This window comes from Pseudorasbora parva, chromosome 13 (assembly GCF_024679245.1).
Source record: "Pseudorasbora parva isolate DD20220531a chromosome 13, ASM2467924v1, whole genome shotgun sequence".
In the NCBI taxonomy this organism is placed as follows: Eukaryota; Metazoa; Chordata; class Actinopteri; order Cypriniformes; family Gobionidae; genus Pseudorasbora; species Pseudorasbora parva.
In genome coordinates this window covers 29,033,624-29,053,771 of record NC_090184.1, presented here as the reverse complement: position 1 = coordinate 29,053,771, position 20,148 = coordinate 29,033,624, and the positions used below count along the sequence as shown (strand labels likewise).

Below are 20,148 nucleotides of genomic sequence, written 5' to 3'. Positions count from 1 at the left end.
TTATAGGGAATACAATGATCTAATGTGAGAAATAAACAAAAGCAAACAAAACAAAAAAAATGCCAGTATTAGATTTTTTTTCTGTTATAGATTTTTCTTTTTCTTTTATCTTTATCTTTATTTGTATAGAACTTTCTCACAATATTATTTTACCCTCACGTCTCGATTCAATACATATCACAATACTGAACTCACAATGTGATATTCCAAGGCATATGGTAAAAGGTTAACAATGAATGCACTGTTTATTAAAATGATAAATCTGATATTACGTTGGGGATGGAAATGAATAGGCTTGGACTTGGTGCTGGCGACCCAATGCACAGGACCAATGGTGACACCAGAATAAAAATATTCACAATTCTGAAGCTGAAAATTCAGATTTATTTGATTGCACTGTCACTGACTAGATGCATTTAAAATAATATTTCAATTTTACTGGTAACATAAGACATTTGGCATTATGAGGATCCACAAATATGCCCCATTGCATTATTATACATTATATTCAACATTATATATAGCAGTTTAATGTAATACTGACACTAAAACCCTGTAAACATTATATAAATATATATATATATACTAAGCAGCGTTACAAAGAATACTGCTTTGAGTTAAACAATATCATGTATGTTAATTTATGTATCCAACGCACTAACTTTATCTGGTATTTTGACCAGCTGATAAAAATGTCATTCATATGTCATTCAAACCGCCCCAGAGATCACCAGAGTCCATCTTTTCAGTGGTCTCTGTCCACTTGTTTGGTACACACCAGGGTTTGAATGACAAATGAAACGCAACAGAGTAATCGCACCAGGGTTCTCTTTTAATCTAACCAAACATGGCAAGTGTGAACACACACCCTAAAACTCTAAAACTGTAAAGATAAAAAATAAATAATAAATATATCAACAAGCTGTCTCTCGTTTTGAATTGTATTGAAATCAGTGGGAACTCCATCTTAGTTCTGGATTGCATATGATTGTCCTTTACAGAGAGAATTGCTAGAGGACAATAGGATTTCAATACAGAAACAGAGCTGTGAGAGAATCCGTGGGTTTTAGCAGTTTTGTATGTGGAAAGCTTGTCGACTGCTGTTCTGAGACCAGTTTCACTGTTGCTCTAATTAGAAAAATGAGGGGAAAGAAGTGGGATTACACAGATGTTGGATCTGCCCACCAGGCAGAGTCGATTGTGAGGAATGTCTGGCTGGTGAGCGGGAGGTTGGCTGTCTGCCTGTCAGGTGAGGGAGACGGCACAATGGAGGTAGAGGGCTGGAGATGGTAATTGCGCCAACCCCTTCAACAGCAGGAGTGGAAACATTGGAGTGTTTTGAAGCAGGAAATGTTATGTGCCATGGTTTGGGGTGAATCAGGATCCATCACCTTTGTTGAGCTTCACTGTCAGGTTCTCGCGTTTGTAATGTGTGAAAATGTTGGCACAGATTTTAATGCTTTCATTTGATGATATTATTACTATTTCTCTCTCTCTCTCTCTCTCTCTCTCTAGCACTCAGATCCATTTCACAGTGGCCATTGATTTCACTGCCTCCAATGGTAAGACTTTTTTCACTGTTTATTGTTTCCTGTTTTGAGTTTGTTCTCCATACTGTTGGCTGGCATATCTGAATAATATTTACTTAAATTTATGACCCATCTCTCTCTCTCTTTAAACTCCAGGGAACCCTTCACAGTCTACCTCCCTGCACTACATGAACCCCTATCAGATGAACGCGTACGCCATGGCTTTGAAGGCCGTGGGCGAGATCATTCAAGACTATGACAGCGATAAGATGTTTCCTGCATTGGGCTTTGGAGCCAAACTTCCTCCTGATGGCCGGGTTTCCCATGAATTTCCCCTGGTACCCGTTCCTAGATATGATAGATTATGTGTATTTCACAGCTAGCTGGCACATATCCAGAGTCATTACTGTTCGATACGTGCCGTGTTTTTCAGACACTCTGAATAACGTTGTTTTATCCTGTTTGTGACTTTTTTTTGGTGTGAGGTGTCTAGGGTTGTTTCAAAGTATTTATTTAGTTGTTTGCACATATGTTGATGATATTGTAATTAGTAATGCTTGGTTACATCTATGCGTAATGTGTAAATAAGGCTCTCTTGACACTCCTGCTCATTAATGTTACCCACGCATTAATGATGTGTGTGTGCCAAACCCTCATCTCATCGAGCATTTTGAGTCTCTTAATTAGTTTTTGCTCACTCTCTCCTTCATCAGCTACTTTTTCACCATCTCTCTTTCCTTGTGTTGGAACTTGGGATCATGACTATTAATTTTTATTCTTGCTGCTTCACTCCTTGATTCTTTGAATATCCTAGTCCTCAGACCATGAATAATTATCTAATGAATCATAAAATACTAAGCAGATTCTGAGATCCCTGAGGGTGATACACTAGAGAAATTTTTGATGGTGCATTTGATGAATATGAATGTGAGGATGCAAAAAGAACCGTGAAAGAATTTGGTTTAATGACACTTTTGCAAACCCTTGCTTGTCCTTGAGATGGACCATTGCATTCATTGGCATTGAAAGCAGTTGTTATATATTTAAATTAATAACTGCAAATATCATGAGAAATGTTATGATAAATCTAAGTGTTAGGATAAATCTAATCTGCTGATTTGACCATGACAGTAGAGGCATAGTTGTTGATTGATCTCTGATGTTCTCTTTGAAGAATGGTAATGTAGATAACCCATACTGCAACGGGATGGAGGGCATCCTGGAGGCTTACCACCAGAGTCTGAAGACTGTCCAGCTTTACGGCCCCACAAATTTTGCTCCCGTTATCAACCATGTAGCGAGGTAAGAAGAATTCAGCAGTGCTCATGCTGGAACAGTTAAAATCTCATCCTGTGTAAAACAGATTTCTAGATTCAAATTAATAGAAAAGGGTTGTATTAATATTAAAGTCTCTGTGTTGTCATTTAGGCCGTGTGTTCTCCAAAACATTTTTTTTCACACGGTTGCCGTGTTTTTGTAAATGTTTTCAATTTTACCCAGCCGTCCAATCATAGTGGAGGAGGGGAAGGACAAATAGCACACCGAACAACTGCCACATTCTACAATGTCAACAGATGACAACAAGCATAATAATGGAACAAAATCGTTTAAAACAAGAACCAGAGCAACATTGTATCAACATTTTATAGAAACAAGCTATCTGTGAAAGTAGATACTATAGGGCGGCAGTGGCTCAGTGGTTCATGTAGGTTGTCTACAAACCAGAAGGTTGGTGGTTCAATCCCCGGTTCCACTTGACCAAGTGTCGAAGTGTCCATGAGCAAGACACCTAACCCCAGCTGCTCCCGACGAGCTGGATGGCGCCTTACATGGCTGACATCGCCGTCGGTGTATGAATGGGTGAATGTGAGGCAAAAATGTAAAGCGCTTTGGATAAAAGCGCTATATAAATGCAGTCCATTTATTAACACTTACGCAGATATTGCGTAGCAAGCAAATGTAAAAAACAAACAAAAAAAAAAAAAAAAAACGTTGCATCGCAGAAACGTTCTCAAGTGCCCACAGCAAGGTGTTTTCAGCAAAGCTCCTAGCATTTTCAGCTGGCTAAAAACGCTTTGGTGGACAGATTATATTTTGTGTAGGCTTCACAGTTTTGGAAAAACAAATCTTCAGCTGGTGTTGTAGGACACCTTGCTTCAGACAAACCAAACCTTTATAGGCAGAAATTATGACATTTATATCAGAACAACAGGACAACACGTAACTGATTTTCAGGCTGACCCAGGTGCTGATGTATGAAAGCTAGTTTTTGCCTCCGTGTAAAAAATAAAAAAATATTTGTGAGATAAAGATTAAAATAAGATTAATAATTACCATAAAACCATATTGTGGCAAAGTCTCAATTGTGAGAAATAAGAAAGAAATATTCACAATTGAGGGACATAAAATTACAAAAAAGAGAAATAAGTCAGATGATGTGTGATATCTTTCCAATTGAGAAAGTTGCACCTGTGAGAAAGTCACAATAGAGAGATATAAATAACTATTACTAGTCACCCTTAGGCCGTTTGGCACCCAAGGCATTTTTAGCCAGTTGTAAACACCTAGCTGTGAGCACTTGCACTCTTGCAAAAATTGGTGCTATTTGGCACTAAAAGTGGTTCTTTGGGATGACTGAGGTGCTATATAGCACAGTTACTATATAGAGAACCTGTTAAGCCCCTGTATGGTTCTTCAGCGGTTCTTCAGTGGTTCTTTGGGGTGGTAAAGATGCTATATAGCACCACTGCCATACAAAGAACCTTTCAAGCCCCTTTAAAGATTCTTTACATGCCAAAGAACTACTGTTGGTGCCGTTTAGCACCATTATTGAGGAAGAAATAAAATGCGATATGGCACCTCTTGTGGGTTCTACATAACACCATTTGACAAAGATGATGTAGAGCACCTTTAAAGATTATTAAAGGGTTACTTCAGCGATTAACATATGGCTTTGTATCAGTAGAAACCCTGGAGTATATTCAAATGATCGTGCTCCCCCCTCTTATATCCCCCTGAGACAAGAGATTTATGCATTTTATTTCTGGAAAAATTCCTCTCGTGACGCAAATTGACGATATTTGCATCACGAGAGGAATGATTGCCCAGAGGCTAAAGACTACAGCCAGCAGAGGGAGCCATTTCCGCATGTTTTCAACTCGTGCATGGGGATTTGGGGAAAGGAGATCACACTTACAGCACAGCTCAGCTACAGGCATTAATTTAAACGGATGCTAAGCAATGTAAGTGTTTTAACTTCTCAAATTAATTTCTATGAAAGTTAAGCTTCCAAAGGAATGAACTGAAAATGCGTTGTGAATGTATGCCGTGAATGTGGTCGCGATAACCTCAGCTCTCATCACGAGAGCTCATCAACTCATTTATGACGTTAAATGTAATCTGACTCCTAATCTGAGTCTGCTGTGAAACTCACGCGGCAACTCGATCGTTATATTGAACAGACACGTTCAGTATTTAATTGTAGGAACTCAGTCTCTGTAATCCAGTGGGAATGGCCTCACAGGGCAGCGAAGCATTCTGGGAATTGTAGTCTTTCATCCCCATGAGACAAAAATACATTTTCTGTCTTTTCTCAGTCTAGAAAGCACCAAATTAAAAAATAATTTCACATTTCTACTACATTAATGACCCAGTTTAAATACAGATTCATCTTCCCTGCGCTGAAGTACCCCTTTAAGGTTATTTGGCACCGAAAGTGGTTCCCCTATGATTACAAGCCAAGAACTGGTAAAGAACCACTGAAGAACCACTGAATCACCCACTGAACCACTTTTAGTACTATATAGCACCGGCTTTTTTTAGAGTGTGCGAGCGTTTTCGCAGTCTAGCATTTTAAAAAAAAATTGTTGAGACAATTTGCTGGATTTGAATGTCAGTACAATCCTCTGGCTCTTGTTTTCAATAGTTTTGTTCCGTTATTATGCTTGTTCTCATCTGTACGCATCCGTCTAGTGCGTGTTTACATAGATAAACAATGGAAACGTAGTGCATTGAAATGGAAAAATGCGGTCTGTGTGAATGGCCCCTTAGACTTTTTGTTTTGTACTCCGAGACAAACACAGGCTTCTACACTCATGAATACTGTAGCTGATTGTCCTTATTGTATAAACCAGCGGTCCCGGAGTGCCGCTGTCCTGTAGAGTTTAGCTCCAACTCTAATCAAACACACCTGAACAAGCAAATCAATGTTTTCAGGACAAAGCCTGCAACCGTAGCCGGAAAAAAAAAAATCCCTGCTAATGCTGCGGTACTCGGGGAAGGAGAGAAGAGGTCGTTTTTTATGAATGTTAGTGGAGGAGAGGCTTCTCTATGCTCAAAGAAAAAAACACTTAATAATCAACATGTTTGCTCTTAAACAGTATTTTTGGATGGATCTATTTTTGGAGTTTACACAGTGGGAAAAAAATGCTGTTTTATGAGAAGTCACAGACAATTGCACAACAGGTATTATTTCTATGGTATCTGCAAACAGTGATTTACTGTCGCACAATGAAATGAAACGATGACTCAAGGCTGTAATGTGATTGGCTATCAAGGCACACATGATCCAAGTTAGCCGTTGTGCTTTCTCTAATGGTAGAGCGGCAGTCCCTCGTATCTTCCGGTAATAAGACTAGGGGCTGAACTCAGCAGGACAGAAGCCCTCCAGGACATGGAGTGTATTGCTGTGACCAAGTGCAGAAATCCGAGAGGCTAGTTCTCCTGCCGTAGCTTCTGTAAAGTGTTTTGCATCACAAAGAGCATTAAGGGATTTTGATGAAGGCAGAAGAGCTGTGTCAATAGCACAGGGACATCCCTGAGCAAATATATATATGCATGAGATTCAGCTCTGAATACTAAGTGTTCAATAAGGATACTCATTTTTTCATTATTCATCTGCAATGTTAAAAATCAGTCAATCAACTGAACCAGCATTTTCATTTTTGGTTTATGGTTCATTTGGGTGATTTGGATATTAAGATTTTTAATATATTTGTTAATATGAAAATGTGACTCTGTGTCTGCGCACACAGGTATGGCGCAGCTGTTCAAGATGGCTCGCAGTACTTCGTGCTTCTCATCATCACAGACGGTGTGATATCAGATATGGCTCAAACTAAAGAAGCCATCGTCAATGTGAGTTACCTCTGACCTCACTCTCTCTCTTGTCTTCAAAACTGTTTATATCATCACACTGTGGTGCAACATTGCATCACAAGAGCCCCTCCAGGCAAAGCCTAAGAAGAGGTAAGGTTTGTTTTGGGTCTTCCGGAGGTCGTCTTCACACCTAATGGGATTCATCTGTCACCGTTGCTATAGTTACCCAGCAGACTGGATTTAAAGGGAATTTGCGACTGTTTAGTCACATTATTAGAACAGCCACACCTTCCTTTTAAGATCTTGCCTGCTGCTCTGTCTCTTCTTCACCCTCTACCCTTGATGCTTTGGATCTCTGTCTTCAGTTACACGGTAACGTTTCTGCACTGACTGATATGGGCTCATGCGCTCCGAATGACCGAACGTGCGTTATTCATTTCTATGCCTCAAGTGTTTTTTTTTTATTGCACTCTGCTGTGAGAATTCCACTTGTGTGCTCTTTTCTGTTATCCTTTTTTTCAAATGATTAGATAAAAATGAGCACTTTGAAGTATTTTCTCATATGCACTCTCTCACTCTATGATTCTCTGCTCTTTCTGCAATTTGGCCTCTTATATTCTTAGAGTAGCTGAGGCGAAATGTAGGTTAATTCAGTGAACTGAATGGTCACTTTCTGTCACTATTTTATAGGGAATGGACAAATATGCTCGCTGCTTTCAGTATTGGTCCTGTTTTCATGTAAAAATATCTAACCATCCTTTAAATAAATAAATACATAATTTACTTAAGAAGTGATAAAATTATGTATTTAAATAGGTTTTTCTCATCTCCATTAGCTTATTAAAGTCTCTTTAAGTGCTGTAGGGTAATTCCCATAGACGGTTACTTTGGTCAATGATTTAGATCATGGACATTTTTACGTTTTTATTTTTTTATTTTTTTATTTTTTACAAACAGTACAAAAAAATCTAGTGACTGATCACATCTCAATTTTTTATATGGCCAAATTAAATGTCTGTGAATTCAATTGCATCAATTCACAAAAAAAAAAATAGATGTGATCAGTCACTAGAACATTTTCAATTGGAGAAATACATTTTTTTTTAGTCCAAGAATGAACCATTTTAGACACACTTGCCCTCTGTCACATTGTAAAAATTATTTTGTTGATAAATATTTCTGTCTTGTTTTCTGTAAATATCTTTAAACATCCTTAAAATAAATAAAAAATAAATATAAATGAAATAAAACAAATTATTTGAGAAGACATAAGACATTAAAATGTATTTTCAAATATTGACATTACATTTATTTTTCGTGTCCCAAATAGTTTTTTAAGTTGAACTTAATTAAAATTTGTTAAATGTATGCTTGAAACGAGAAAAAAAATTAATTGAAATAAAAAATACAGTACATGATATTAGAAATCCTGTGGATTTTTTCCAGTATTTAAAGGGGTACTTCAGCGCTGGGAAGATGAATCTGTATTTAAACTGGGTCATCAATGTAGTAGAAATGTGAAATTATTTTTGAATTTGGTGCCTTCTAGACAGAGAAAAGACAGAAAATTTATTTTTGTCTCATGGGGATGAAAGACTACAATTCCCAGAATGCTTTGCTGCCCTGTGAGGCCATTCCCAAAGCCAACAACTTGATTACTGTGACTGAGTTGGAGAAGACACTACAATTAAAAACTGAACGTGTCTGTTCAATATAATGAGTGAGTCACCGCATGAGTATCACAGCACTGAGCACTAACTGCAGGAGTGAGATAAATGAGCTGATGAGCTCTCGTGATGAAAGCTGAGGTAATCGCGACTACACTCGCGGCATACATTCACAACACGAGTTCAGTCTGGCGCATTTCAATTCATGCCTTTTCAAGCTTAAATTTCATAGAAATTAATTTGAGAAGTTAAAAAACTTACATTGCTCACCATAGCTCCGTTTAAATGAGTGGCTGCAGCTGCGAGCTGAGCTCTGAGTGTAAAAAACATCCTTCTGCTTCCTCTGCTGGCTGTAATGCAAGGCAAGTTTATTTATATAGCACATTTCATACACAATGGCAATTCAAAGTGCTTGAGGAATTAAAATAGGAATAACAAATGCATAAGAAAAAGAATACAATGTAAAGAGAATTAAAATTAATAAAATGATCATAACCAAAGAAAAGAACAAAGGTAAACTAAAACAGTTATAAAAAGAATTTAAAAAATGATGCATAGATAAGGTGCAATCAGCCAAAGGCTGTAGTCTTTAGCCTTTGGCCAAAAACATTCCTCCTATGATTCAAATATCGTCAATTTGTGTCATAGGAGAAATTTTCCTAGAAATAAAATGCATAAATCTATTGACTCAGTGGGATATGGGGGGGGGGGGGGGGGGGGAGCACAATCATTTGAATATACTCCGGGGGTTCTACTGATACAAAGCCAAATGCTAATCGCTGAAGTAACCCTTTAAGAATCATGTTTGCAGTGTATATGTAAGAATTTTTTATTTAATAATAAATCTATTAAATGACTCCGAAGAAATGTTATCCTCACTGATACTAGCAGATGTGAGTGTGTTTAAGCAGCTACTGAAAATCTAAGAATACACTGAAGCCAGTCAAGAGGGTATGTGGCCCAGCAGACAAGAACACACTGTAATTCAGAGTTTATTATAGGGTAGCTGTAAATGTGTCACATCACATAGTTCACAGTAATCTGTACTTATTTCAAGATTGAGAGAGGTATTTGGTAAAAGAAAGTAAAAAGAAAACCAGGAGAAACAAGTGGTAGAAGGAAAGTAAACAAGTGAATGAGAGATTGTGAGAGAGGCGCTGAAAGGAAAGACCTACAGGAAATAGAGCAGTGAATACATGAAGTGTGTGTGCAGTGTGTTTGTTTAGACTCATCTTCCCAGCTCTATTTCTTTCAAACACATGACGGCCTCTCTCCCCCGAGAGCATTTCCGGGAATGCTGACCTACTTCCAACCCCATAAATATGTTTTTATAATCCTTGCCCATTGGCACCAAGCACTCAGTTTGCTGTCTGTACAATACATACAGGCAGAGATGGACTGATGGACTGACAAGAAACATCCTGGGACTAATACCATCACAACACAAAGTAGATAAACTAATTATTGCCTGCATTTTTTATGTTTTTTGTTTGTATTTATGTATATACTCTCACCAGCCACTTTATTAAGCACACCTTGTTAGTGCTGAGTTGGACCCAATTTGCTTTCTTTGTGGCAGATTCAGCAAGGTACCTCAGAGATATTGGTTTATACTGACAGGACAGCATCACACAGATTCCATGATGCAAATCTCTCATTCCACCATATTTCAAAGCAACACCGCTCTATTGGATGGAGATCTGGTGACTGTGGTGGCCATTTGAATATAGTAAACCCATTGTCATGTTCAAGAAACTAGTTTAAGATCATTTGAGCTTGGGGTTATGATATTTTATTGTGCTGGAAGTAGTCATCAGAAGATGGGTGGACATAAAGGGATGCACATGGATGCTTAGGTTGGCTGTAGCATTTAAATGATGTTCAGTTGGTACTAAGGGGTCCAAAGTGTGCAAGAAAATATCCCCCACACCATTACACCACCACCAGCAGCCTAAACCATTTATACGAGGCAGGATGGATCCATGCCTTTATGTTGTTTATTTCACTTTCTGACCTACCATCTGAACGTCACAGCAGAAATCGAGACTCATCAGACCAGGCCAATTTTTCCCAATCTTTTATTGTCCAATTTTGACAGATTGTGAGCCTGTGCAAATTGTAGCCTCCGTTTCCTATTCTCAGCTGACCGTAGTGGCACCTGGTGTGTATTCTGCTGCTGTAGCCCATCTGCTTTAAGATTCAACGTGTTATGCATTCAGAGATGCTCTTCTGCAGACCTTGGTTGTAATGATTTACTTTTTTTTAGGCTACCAGTCAGGCCATTCTCCTCTGACCTCTGGCATCAACAAGGCATTTTCGCCCACAGAACTGCCGCTCACTGGATATTTTCTCTTTTTCAGAGCATTTTCTGTAAACATTAGAGATGGTTGTGTAGGACCAGCCTATTTGGAACCAACAACCACACCATGTTCAAAGTCACTTAAATCACCTTTCTTTCCCATTCTGATGCTCAGTTTGACCTTCAGCAGATCATCTTGACCATGTCCACATGCCTGAATTCACTGAGATGCTGCCGTTTGATTGGCTGATTAGATGTTTGCGTTAACAGGTGTACCTAATAAAGAACTCAGTGAGTTTTTAAATATATTTAAAGGGGGGGTGAAATGCTGTTTCATGCATACTGAGCTTTTTACACTGTTAAAGACTTGGATTCCCATCCTAAACGTAGACAAAGTTTCAAAAACTAATGTTGGACGTTTGATGGAGTATTTCTGTGTCAAAAATACCCCTTCTGGTTTCTCACAAGTTTCGGAGAGTTTTTTTCGAGTATGGCTCGACTTGACGTTAATAGAGCGGAAGGTCCTTGTATGAGCCGTACGGGCTCTTCTCCCGGTAGGGTGTGCGCGCGCGTGACTAGAGCGAGAGAGTAAACACTCTCTCAGGTGCAGATCCAGTCGTCCGTGAACACTTATGTCGGTTATAGTCCGCGCCGCGCTCCACTTTATTCCTATGGTTGACGTTGAACGACTTCAACGCTTCAGCACAGCATTCCGGGAAGGCAGCGCTGCATTTGAACCCGATTTGAACGCAGAAATGACGGGAAGCTTCATAACATCGCTTCAGTCGCATCGCAAAGTGGATTTCCACGCCACTGCTGTCACAGGACGGAGTGGCGGAGTGGTCCCAGCGATAAAGGTTCGGTCCTGCTTTGGAAGCAGCTGGTGAGTAAAACTGCTTCAAATGTCTCTGCTTTTGGCTACCGTCGCATGAGTAAACATCAGTAAACAACACGATCGCGTACTTTGTCATTCAAATGCGCTAACGGTTACTCCATTGCTGTTCTCTGTATTATGTTACACTAGTCTGACGTGCAAAACCGTTTTGCTTGCTAAAGTCTAACGTTAGTCGCATACAATAAACCGAATCATGTCCTCATAAACTGCTAGTAAAGACACACATGTAATACACAGCATGTATTAGCTGAGATAGCCATGAGTTTCTTCACGCTTGAGGACGTCACCGCTTTGTTCGCGATCGTCATTCTTTAGCTCCGCCCACACGATACGCCTCCAGGCGCTCGTTTTTTTCCGGAAAGACTCTGTACAGCCTATATTTCTTTTATAAATATAATAAAACTAAAGACTTTTCGGAGATATGAAGGATGCAATTCTACTCTATAGGTACTCAAGATTGACATGAGATTGACTGAAACTGAGTGTTTCACCCCCCCCCCCCCTTTAAATATTCAGTTTATATATTTTTTAAATTAGTTTATTTGTGTGGGTGTATGTATTTGTGATGGAGAGACCAAGAGTTTGTCTTCCATCACTGTTTTTACTGTGTATTTACTGTTCTGTTTCTACTAGAGCTGTCAAAATGAATGCGTTAACGCAAAATCATTTTAACGGCACTCATTTTATTAACGCGCGATTAACGCAGCACGCATTTTCTGTTTGATCCATGACACATAGTTGGAGAAATTGAGATCAGCCATAGATGTAAAGGATGCTGCAGCAACATTAATAGGGAAAGAAAAGGGTTAACAATAGCATTACTCTGAAATAAGTGCAGTTATAGCTACCTCATATATTCTGCTTAACTTTTATTAGACCCCAGGTCGAAAGAAAAGTGTGTTTTTTCACTGAGCACGTTCTCTGCAGTCCAAGCGCGATGCACTGAAGCTCACTTTCACTCATGTCTGAGGTAAATCATTAACATCAACACCACTTACAGTACATGTGTTTTATAGAACTAAATACAATCGGCTAAAACTAATATGCAGGTTACTTTTCTGAACAAGCGCATCTCTTAAAGGGGCCACACACTATATTCCTACTTGTGGAATATGGACCTCTTCCAGGTATGGTGTGGTTCCGGTGCGCTTTCAGGTCCGCACGACAGCTTTCACATTATCAATTTTTCATACGAACTGTGCCCTGTTCTGAATTAAACTGCCAGTGTAAAAACTCCCTTTATTTATATTCTTAAAATTAGAAAAATCACTGCTTATTCAGAATTTTTAAGCTTAAGAGACATGAACTAGTTCTTGATCTATGACCTTTGATACATGTCTTCATGCTCTGAGTATAGTTTCACTAATAATAAACGTACATTTGCATAAAGCATGCATTTTTGTCCATACCCATGTTGATTAGAGTATTAAAAACGTTAAAACATATAAATTTAAGGTACATTTAGAACTGATACAAATGTGCGATTAAGTTGTGATTAATCGCAAGTTAACTCGTGACAATATGCGATTAATCACGATTAAATATTTGAATCGATTGACAGCCCTAGTTCCTATACATTTTATAATATTCACGTGGGGTTTGCTGTTTTAAATGTCCTGTTTTAGTTGAGTGGGCATGGTCTTAAAGGAAGCGCCAATGAGAGAGGTCATTTTAGCTATTTATGGAAATGTATGCGTTGGTTTTATATGTCATATTTATTTATCTATTATTTTAACTCTTGTTCTTAATAATCATGTGTATGGTTTATTAATCATGGTAAGACGAGAGTTAATTTTACAAAAAATTATGTTCCAATTAGCAAGCGAGTAAATATGTGTATATAAGGCAGCTGTTACTAAAGAATGAGATTTTAACCAGGTTATTAAAACGCTGCCTGAGAAGCTGAAACCATCCCACTGAAAGCTCTTTCCTCAAATGCAGATGAGAGTTTATACTGTATTGGTACACAGCAGTTCTAGTATTTAGATAACTTTTATTGATAACCTGTTTTTATTTCACTTAACCGTAGTTATCTGCACATCTGCACATAACACACATATTATATATATATATATATATATATATATATTAAGCAATCAGCTGATTCTGTTTTTGTATTTGTGAGTCCATCTTTTTGGTTTCCCACATAAAGGGTTACTGAAGAAATCGATCTCTGAATCGTAGTAATTAATGATCTAAATCACTCAATAGTTTGATTAGCTCTCCGGGCCCCACAGTTTGGGGTTAATTTGTGCTCTGTGTGTGTGTGTGTGGGGGGGGCTCTTTTTCATCTTGTGTGATGTGTTTTAGTGTGTGGCCCCCGGTGAAATTCCAATTCTAACTCCATTACAGCCCACAAACTTATCAATGTGACTGAGGTTGCGTGTCCAGCTAGCTTTATTCAACAAATTATTCATTCCTCTCAACAGGCTTTCACGGGCCCCTTGGGAAAGTACTTTCAGAATCCAAACCCTCAGGAGCCTTTAATATTTCTCTTGTTATAGATTTGATACTGTAAATTAAAGGTATATTTCATTATAAACTCTTCAGATTACATTTAATAGAAATCGTGTTTTCCACCTTGTATGTATTTTCTTTATTTTAGTCTGTTTCTGCGGGTTTTCTGGGATCATGTGTAATGCATTATCTGCAATTACTTTACGTTTCAAACCACTGGGAAGTCACTTTAGGCCGAAAGTGAGTTTTGTTTCTCTGAATATCCTGTGGTTTTCTTGTTATCCATTGTCACTCATAAGCTGCCTCTGAGCTTGCTCAATATAGACTCACTCTTTACTTCTCCGATAAAGGGGATTTGACCTGTCAGCCAGGCATCATATCGGGAACAGGGAAAGCTAGCACAGGAGAGGGGATGTTGATCCAGGAATGCCTGAATAATGCATAGCTTTTCACCTCTAACTGTATGAGAAAAAATGGTTTGAAATTTTGTTTTCAAACCATCACACATTCAAAGTCATAACGTCCCCTTTGAAACCTGCCAGGCTCAACATGTACCAGAAGAAGAAAATCACCACAAGCTGTGTGTTAAATGTATAAAAAATGTTTCAAACTAAAGCTGGTTATATGGTAACGACCCAGAACACAGAGAAAAGTTTCTGGTTCTCATTAGAACTGTAAAAATAATAAAGTAAATATTTTTTTTAGAGTGGCTGTATTATAAACAAATTACAATAAAATTCACTTTTATAAGGTGTTTTAACATAGATGTTAACAACCAAAGCCTATAATGGTAAAAATAAACCCAATCATTTTTTTTATAATCCTCATACATTATTAACAATCTCTCCAAACGCACATTTCAGATTTCCTCCTCTTACTTGGGAGGCAGAAAAAAAAAGACAAATGTTCTGTTGTTGGATGTACCCATGAACATAAGTGTCTTCATAGCCTCCCTGACCCGAGGCACTGAGGACAACACGGTTAAATTCAGTTTCAAATGAAAAATATCCTGTAGAAAAACGATAAAGTCTTATAGACCATAGACAGCTCGATAAATTGTACATGCGTTCTGAAGAGAATACACGTTTAAACAAACATCAGCTCCAGTCCAGGAGGGTCATTCATACATTCAGGAGTCTGCTGAAACGGTCGCATCCGTCTTTTCACCTTTATTGCAATACACTAACATAGTCATGAAAGCAAGATGACAACATAAGTCATAACAGTAATTAAACTAAACTTTAGAGCGATTTGTAAAATATCATGACTGAACAAGCTAATCGATTCATCAGTTAACCATTCCGAAATGTCCTGTATCATGTTGCCACTTGAGTCTCGTCATTATTGTCTGACTCTTGTTCAAAAATATAAGGCTAAACACGGCTTACTGACAGTTTCTGACTTTTTCAGTGCGTGAGAAAACACCGGAGCATGAGCTCCTGATGCTCCGTCCTCTTCTGGAAAGAGGGCTTGGAGCACCAGCAAATTTGCATTTAAAGGGACACAAAAACTGCTGTAATTTTTCCTTACCCCCCAAAAGTGTCAATTTTAACATGTTATAATAAATTATCTGTGGAGTATTTTGAGCTGAAAAGTCACATACGCACTGCAACTGCAAATCTGAGTATTTTTTTCCATACAGGTATTGTTGCAATAGCATGTAAACTATTTATCATGAGGAAGAATGTGTCTTCTCTGTTCTCATCTTCTCAGGCGGCAAAACTTCCTATGTCCATCATTATTGTTGGAGTTGGCCAGGCTGAGTTTGATGGTAAGAAACTAAATGAATTTCACACTTTTGTACAGATTCATTCTTTATCTTATTTAGTTTCATCTCTATATGTATTTACTGTTATTTTTCATTATATTTGTATGTACTGCAAACATAAAAAGAAAATGTACTGCATAACTCTTTATTGCTTATTTTGAACTCAGCATTTTCCTAAACATTTCCTAACTCCACTAAATGAAAGCTAATATTAGAATTCCCACGTGGAAGTTTAAAACATGAATGCAACTTCACAGTTTGCACTCAGATAAAGTAGAGTTTCTGGATGAAAAGTCACGTAATTGGGATGGTTTAGAGTTTTGGACTTGTAAGCAGATGTCAACTCACAGATCTCACAGCTGTTCAATATAATTAGCCTGTCCCACCATCTGCTATTAGTATTTGTGTATGGCCTTTCATAATGTTCCAGCAAAGAGGTAAATGCTGGTGTCATGCTGGGGCGAAAGGCTCAAGATTGAGTTTTACTGACTGGAGGGAAGATAACATGATGATCTCCCTTTTTAGCCATGGTAGAACTGGATGGCGACGATGTAAGAATATCCTCCAGAGGAAAGCTTGCGGAGAGGGATATTGTACAGGTACATATCTTTATGTTTTTGTACATTTATGAATTTATGTTTGTAAATAAATGTATATCTGTGTGTGTATATGAACACCGATCAGGCATAACATTATGACAGGTAAATTGAATAACACTGATTATCTCTTCATTACTGAACCTGTTAGTGGGTGGGCAGGGGCGTGGGACTGGGGGGATAAAGGGTACTGAGTAACCAGGGCCCGAGGCAGGGGGGGGCCTTAGAAGTCAGTTTTCTATACATACACATACATGGTACGGGGGCCCAGCAAGATGGTTTGTACCGAGGGCCCAAAATTTGGTGCTACGCCCCTGTGGGTGGGATATATTAGGCAGAAAGTGAACATTTTGCCCTTAAAGTTAATGTGTTAGAAGCAGGAAAAATGGACAAGCGTAAGGATTTGAGTAAGTTTGATAAGCGACCGAGGCTCATTGATGGACGTGGGGAGTGAAGGCTGGCCGGTGTGGTCCGATTATCTCAAAAAGATAATGCTGGTTCTGATAGAAGGGTGTCAGAATACACAGCGGATTGCAGTTTGTTGCATATTGGGCTGCATAACCGCGGACCAGGGTGCCCATGCTGACCCCTGTCCACCACCGCGCCAACAGTGGGCACATGAATATTAAAACTGGACTACGGAGGAATGGAAGAAGAAGGCCTGGTGTGATGAATCACTTTTTCTTTTACATCACTTTTAATGGTCGGGTGCGTGTGCGTCACTTACCTGGGGAACAAATGGCACCAGGATGCACTTTGGGAAGAAGGCAAGGGGAGGAAGTGTGATGCTTTGGGCGATGTTCTGCTGGGAAACCTTGGGTCCTGACATGTGGATGTTACTTTGACATGCACAACCTACCTAAGCATTGTTGCAGACCATGTACAGTCTTTCATGGAAACGGTATTCTCTGGTGGCTGTGGCCTCTTTCAGCAGGATAGTGAGACAAAGCAGAAATGGTTCAGGAATGGTTTGAGGAGCACAACGTGTTTACTTGGCCTCCAAATTCACCAGATCTCAATGCAATCGAGCATCTGTGGGATGTGCTGAACAAACAAGTCCGATCCACAGAGGCCCTACCTCGCAACTTACAGGACTTAAAGGATCTGCTGCTAACATGGTTCTAGATATGGTAGCACACCTTAGTGGAGCTGGTTTGGTAGCAAAAAGGGGACCAACACAATGTTAGGAATGTCATAATGTTATACCTGAATGGTTTGTTTGTGGCGACTAGTGGTTGTCTTTCTGAGTGAGACATTTTAAACCATTCATTTAGTTTTGTATGAAAAAACATTGATTAATTCAGGAACAAAACAATGACTGATCCCATAAATAATTCACTCTACTGATTTGTTTAAAGACATTGATTCAATCAGGATCACTACTGGATAGTGTGTGTGTGTGTGTGTGTGTGTGTGTGTGTGTGTGTGTGTGTGTGTGTGTGTGTGTGTGTGTGTGTGTGTGTGTGTGTGTGTGTGTGTGTGTGTGTAGCCTAAGCAGTGTCAAAGTAATACGATAACTATTTGAGGAAGTTTCTTAAGGAATAACTTTTGGTGACCTACATTTACAGCCATCTCAGATTTATAGAACACTGTGACAACACACATGAAACACATATCTCAAGATAACAAACAACAACCCGTGCACAACCTATAAATAATGAATGATTCCACAGTATGTTTTGTAAAACAGCCAGGTTTTCATTACATTGTTCACATGGAAATGTCTGAAGAAAAATTATTCAAAGGAGTAAATAAACACCTATAACTAACTTCTTTTTAATCTCGTCTGTGCCTGCAGTTTGTACCATTCAGAGACTATATGGACCGGACAGGAAACCATGTCTTGAGTATGGCCCGACTTGCCAAGGATGTCCTGGCTGAGATTCCAGAGCAGTTAATCTTATACATGAAGTCAAGGGGCATCAAGCCCAACCAGACGCCTCCAGACTACAGCCCACCTGGGCTCAGCCCAACCCCCACCATATGAGTTCACCCAGCCTGCCAAACGAAAACAGCCATGCTTGTTTTGTCACCTCCAATTTGGATCGCATTCAAAGCCAATAGGACTGATTCAGGTGTCTAGAAGAGCGGAAGGTTTCAATTCTCTGTTTTTGGATCCCATACACTGGAGAAATTGAAAACCTACATCTGTGTTCTGGCCTTTGAACTGAAAAGGTTCTGACTGGTCTGTCAGTTTGATTCCCCATAATTTCTGCTTGCATTAGTCAATGCTATGAACGGATTTATAGTTTGGATCTGACTGTGCTGATACATGGAGATATATGCTCTGCACAAGCAATACAATTTTCTGCTTCTATACCATCTCAACATCTACAAAAACGCTTGTGTGTCAGCATGTGAGGACTGTGTGTCATATTAGGGAAATGTTCCCATATAATTTATATCCACCAGAGGAGAGCATCACTAGGAAGTGTGATTTAAAAAAAATAGTGAAATTATAAGTGATTGTTTTAAATATTATACCCTGTAAGGGTAATATATGTAGTGCAATCGTTTGATTTGTTTGTTGAATTTGTAGATAGTTTGTGTAATTGTGGTTTTATTTTTCCACAGGGTTTTGGGCAAAGTCTTTTTAGTACAAAGTAATATTTCCCATTGCAGTTTCCACTTTTTAAAGCTATATGATAAACACAATTTTCTATCCTAAAGCATGAAATCCAGGTAAATCAATTGTACATTGCATTAAGACACTGTATTAAATGTATTTACATACTTTAAGTCAGTTAGGAAAAATTCAGTGTAAGAGTCAGAGAAAGCACAAATATTTTCTTAATACTGTAAAATAATTTGTAAATGTGAATCAGAGAGAAGTCACGGATGTACACAGACTAAAGAACGCCAGATTTACTATTCTTTTTAATTTGCCACTCCAATTCCTTGATGCGCTGGAGCCGGTATATCTTGATATCGTACAGCAGCTCTTCAGACGCATACGACCCATCAGGGGGAACGAGAGATCCCTCGCCGCTCGCTGCTAAAGATGATCGGAGATGAGGCAACATCTGCTGTTTTTCTCAGAGCACTGACTCCTGCTGCTGCCCGTATCCAGCCACGCTAAACCTTTGTTTGCCCTTTCATTTCTGGGATTCTCCCTGGAATTTGAAACACTTTTCAATTCTTCACCATGACAGAAATTATTTTAGTGGTTTTGATTAAAACAAACAAACAAAACAAAAAAGATTGCAAGCTGAATTGGCTTTTCTCACAGTGCAAACATTATGACATTTTGTTTAAAGGTCCTGTTCTTCGCGATTCCATCTTTCAAACTTTAATTAGTGTGTAATGTTGCTGTTAGAGCATAAATAATACCTGTAAAATTATAAAGCTCAAAATTCAATGCCAAGCGAGATATTTTATATAACAGAAGTTCACTTTCAAAGCCTACAGCGAACGGCCGGTTTGGACTACACCCCTGCACTTTCTGGCATGAATGACGTCACTAGAACCGTTTGTTGACTAACCCTCCGCCCACAAGTACACGCAAAATAGGGGGCGTGGTCTTGTTGCTCTCCCACGTGGAGAAGAGCGAGCATTCAGAGTTATGGTAAGAGGCGGGACCTTTCCAGGCAAAGTGTGCTAAGATGCTGTCCAATCACAACACGGGAAGCGCTGGCCCAATCAGAACTCGTTACGTGTTTCTCATGGAGGGACTTCATAGAACAAGGAAATCATCAGGCCGTTTTTAGGACAGAGGAAACAGCGCTGTACAGATAAGTAAATTGTGTGAAAAATACTGTGTTTTTTTCACACGTGAAACATGAACTCATGTTAAATTGCACACTGTAAACATAATCAAAGCTTCGAAAACACGTGAAGAAC

General features: G+C 38.9%; 1 protein-coding gene across 2 annotated transcripts in view; it reads left to right on the top strand.

The window, feature by feature from the left end:
- Positions 1-19,848, top strand: part of cpne5a (copine Va) — a 94,805-nt gene extending 74,957 nt beyond the window's left edge. For both annotated transcript variants that reach the window (XM_067413805.1, XM_067413804.1), the window contains 7 exons: positions 1,516-1,562; positions 1,686-1,867; positions 2,704-2,831; positions 6,563-6,665; positions 15,658-15,715; positions 16,238-16,311; positions 18,107-19,848. In XM_067413805.1, the coding sequence (XP_067269906.1) occupies positions 1,516-1,562; positions 1,686-1,867; positions 2,704-2,831; positions 6,563-6,665; positions 15,658-15,715; positions 16,238-16,311; positions 18,107-18,295 (781 nt within the window). In that variant the 3' untranslated portion in view covers positions 18,296-19,848. The remainder of the gene's footprint in view (positions 1-1,515; positions 1,563-1,685; positions 1,868-2,703; positions 2,832-6,562; positions 6,666-15,657; positions 15,716-16,237; positions 16,312-18,106) is intronic.
- Positions 19,849-20,148: the final 300 nt, after the last annotated feature.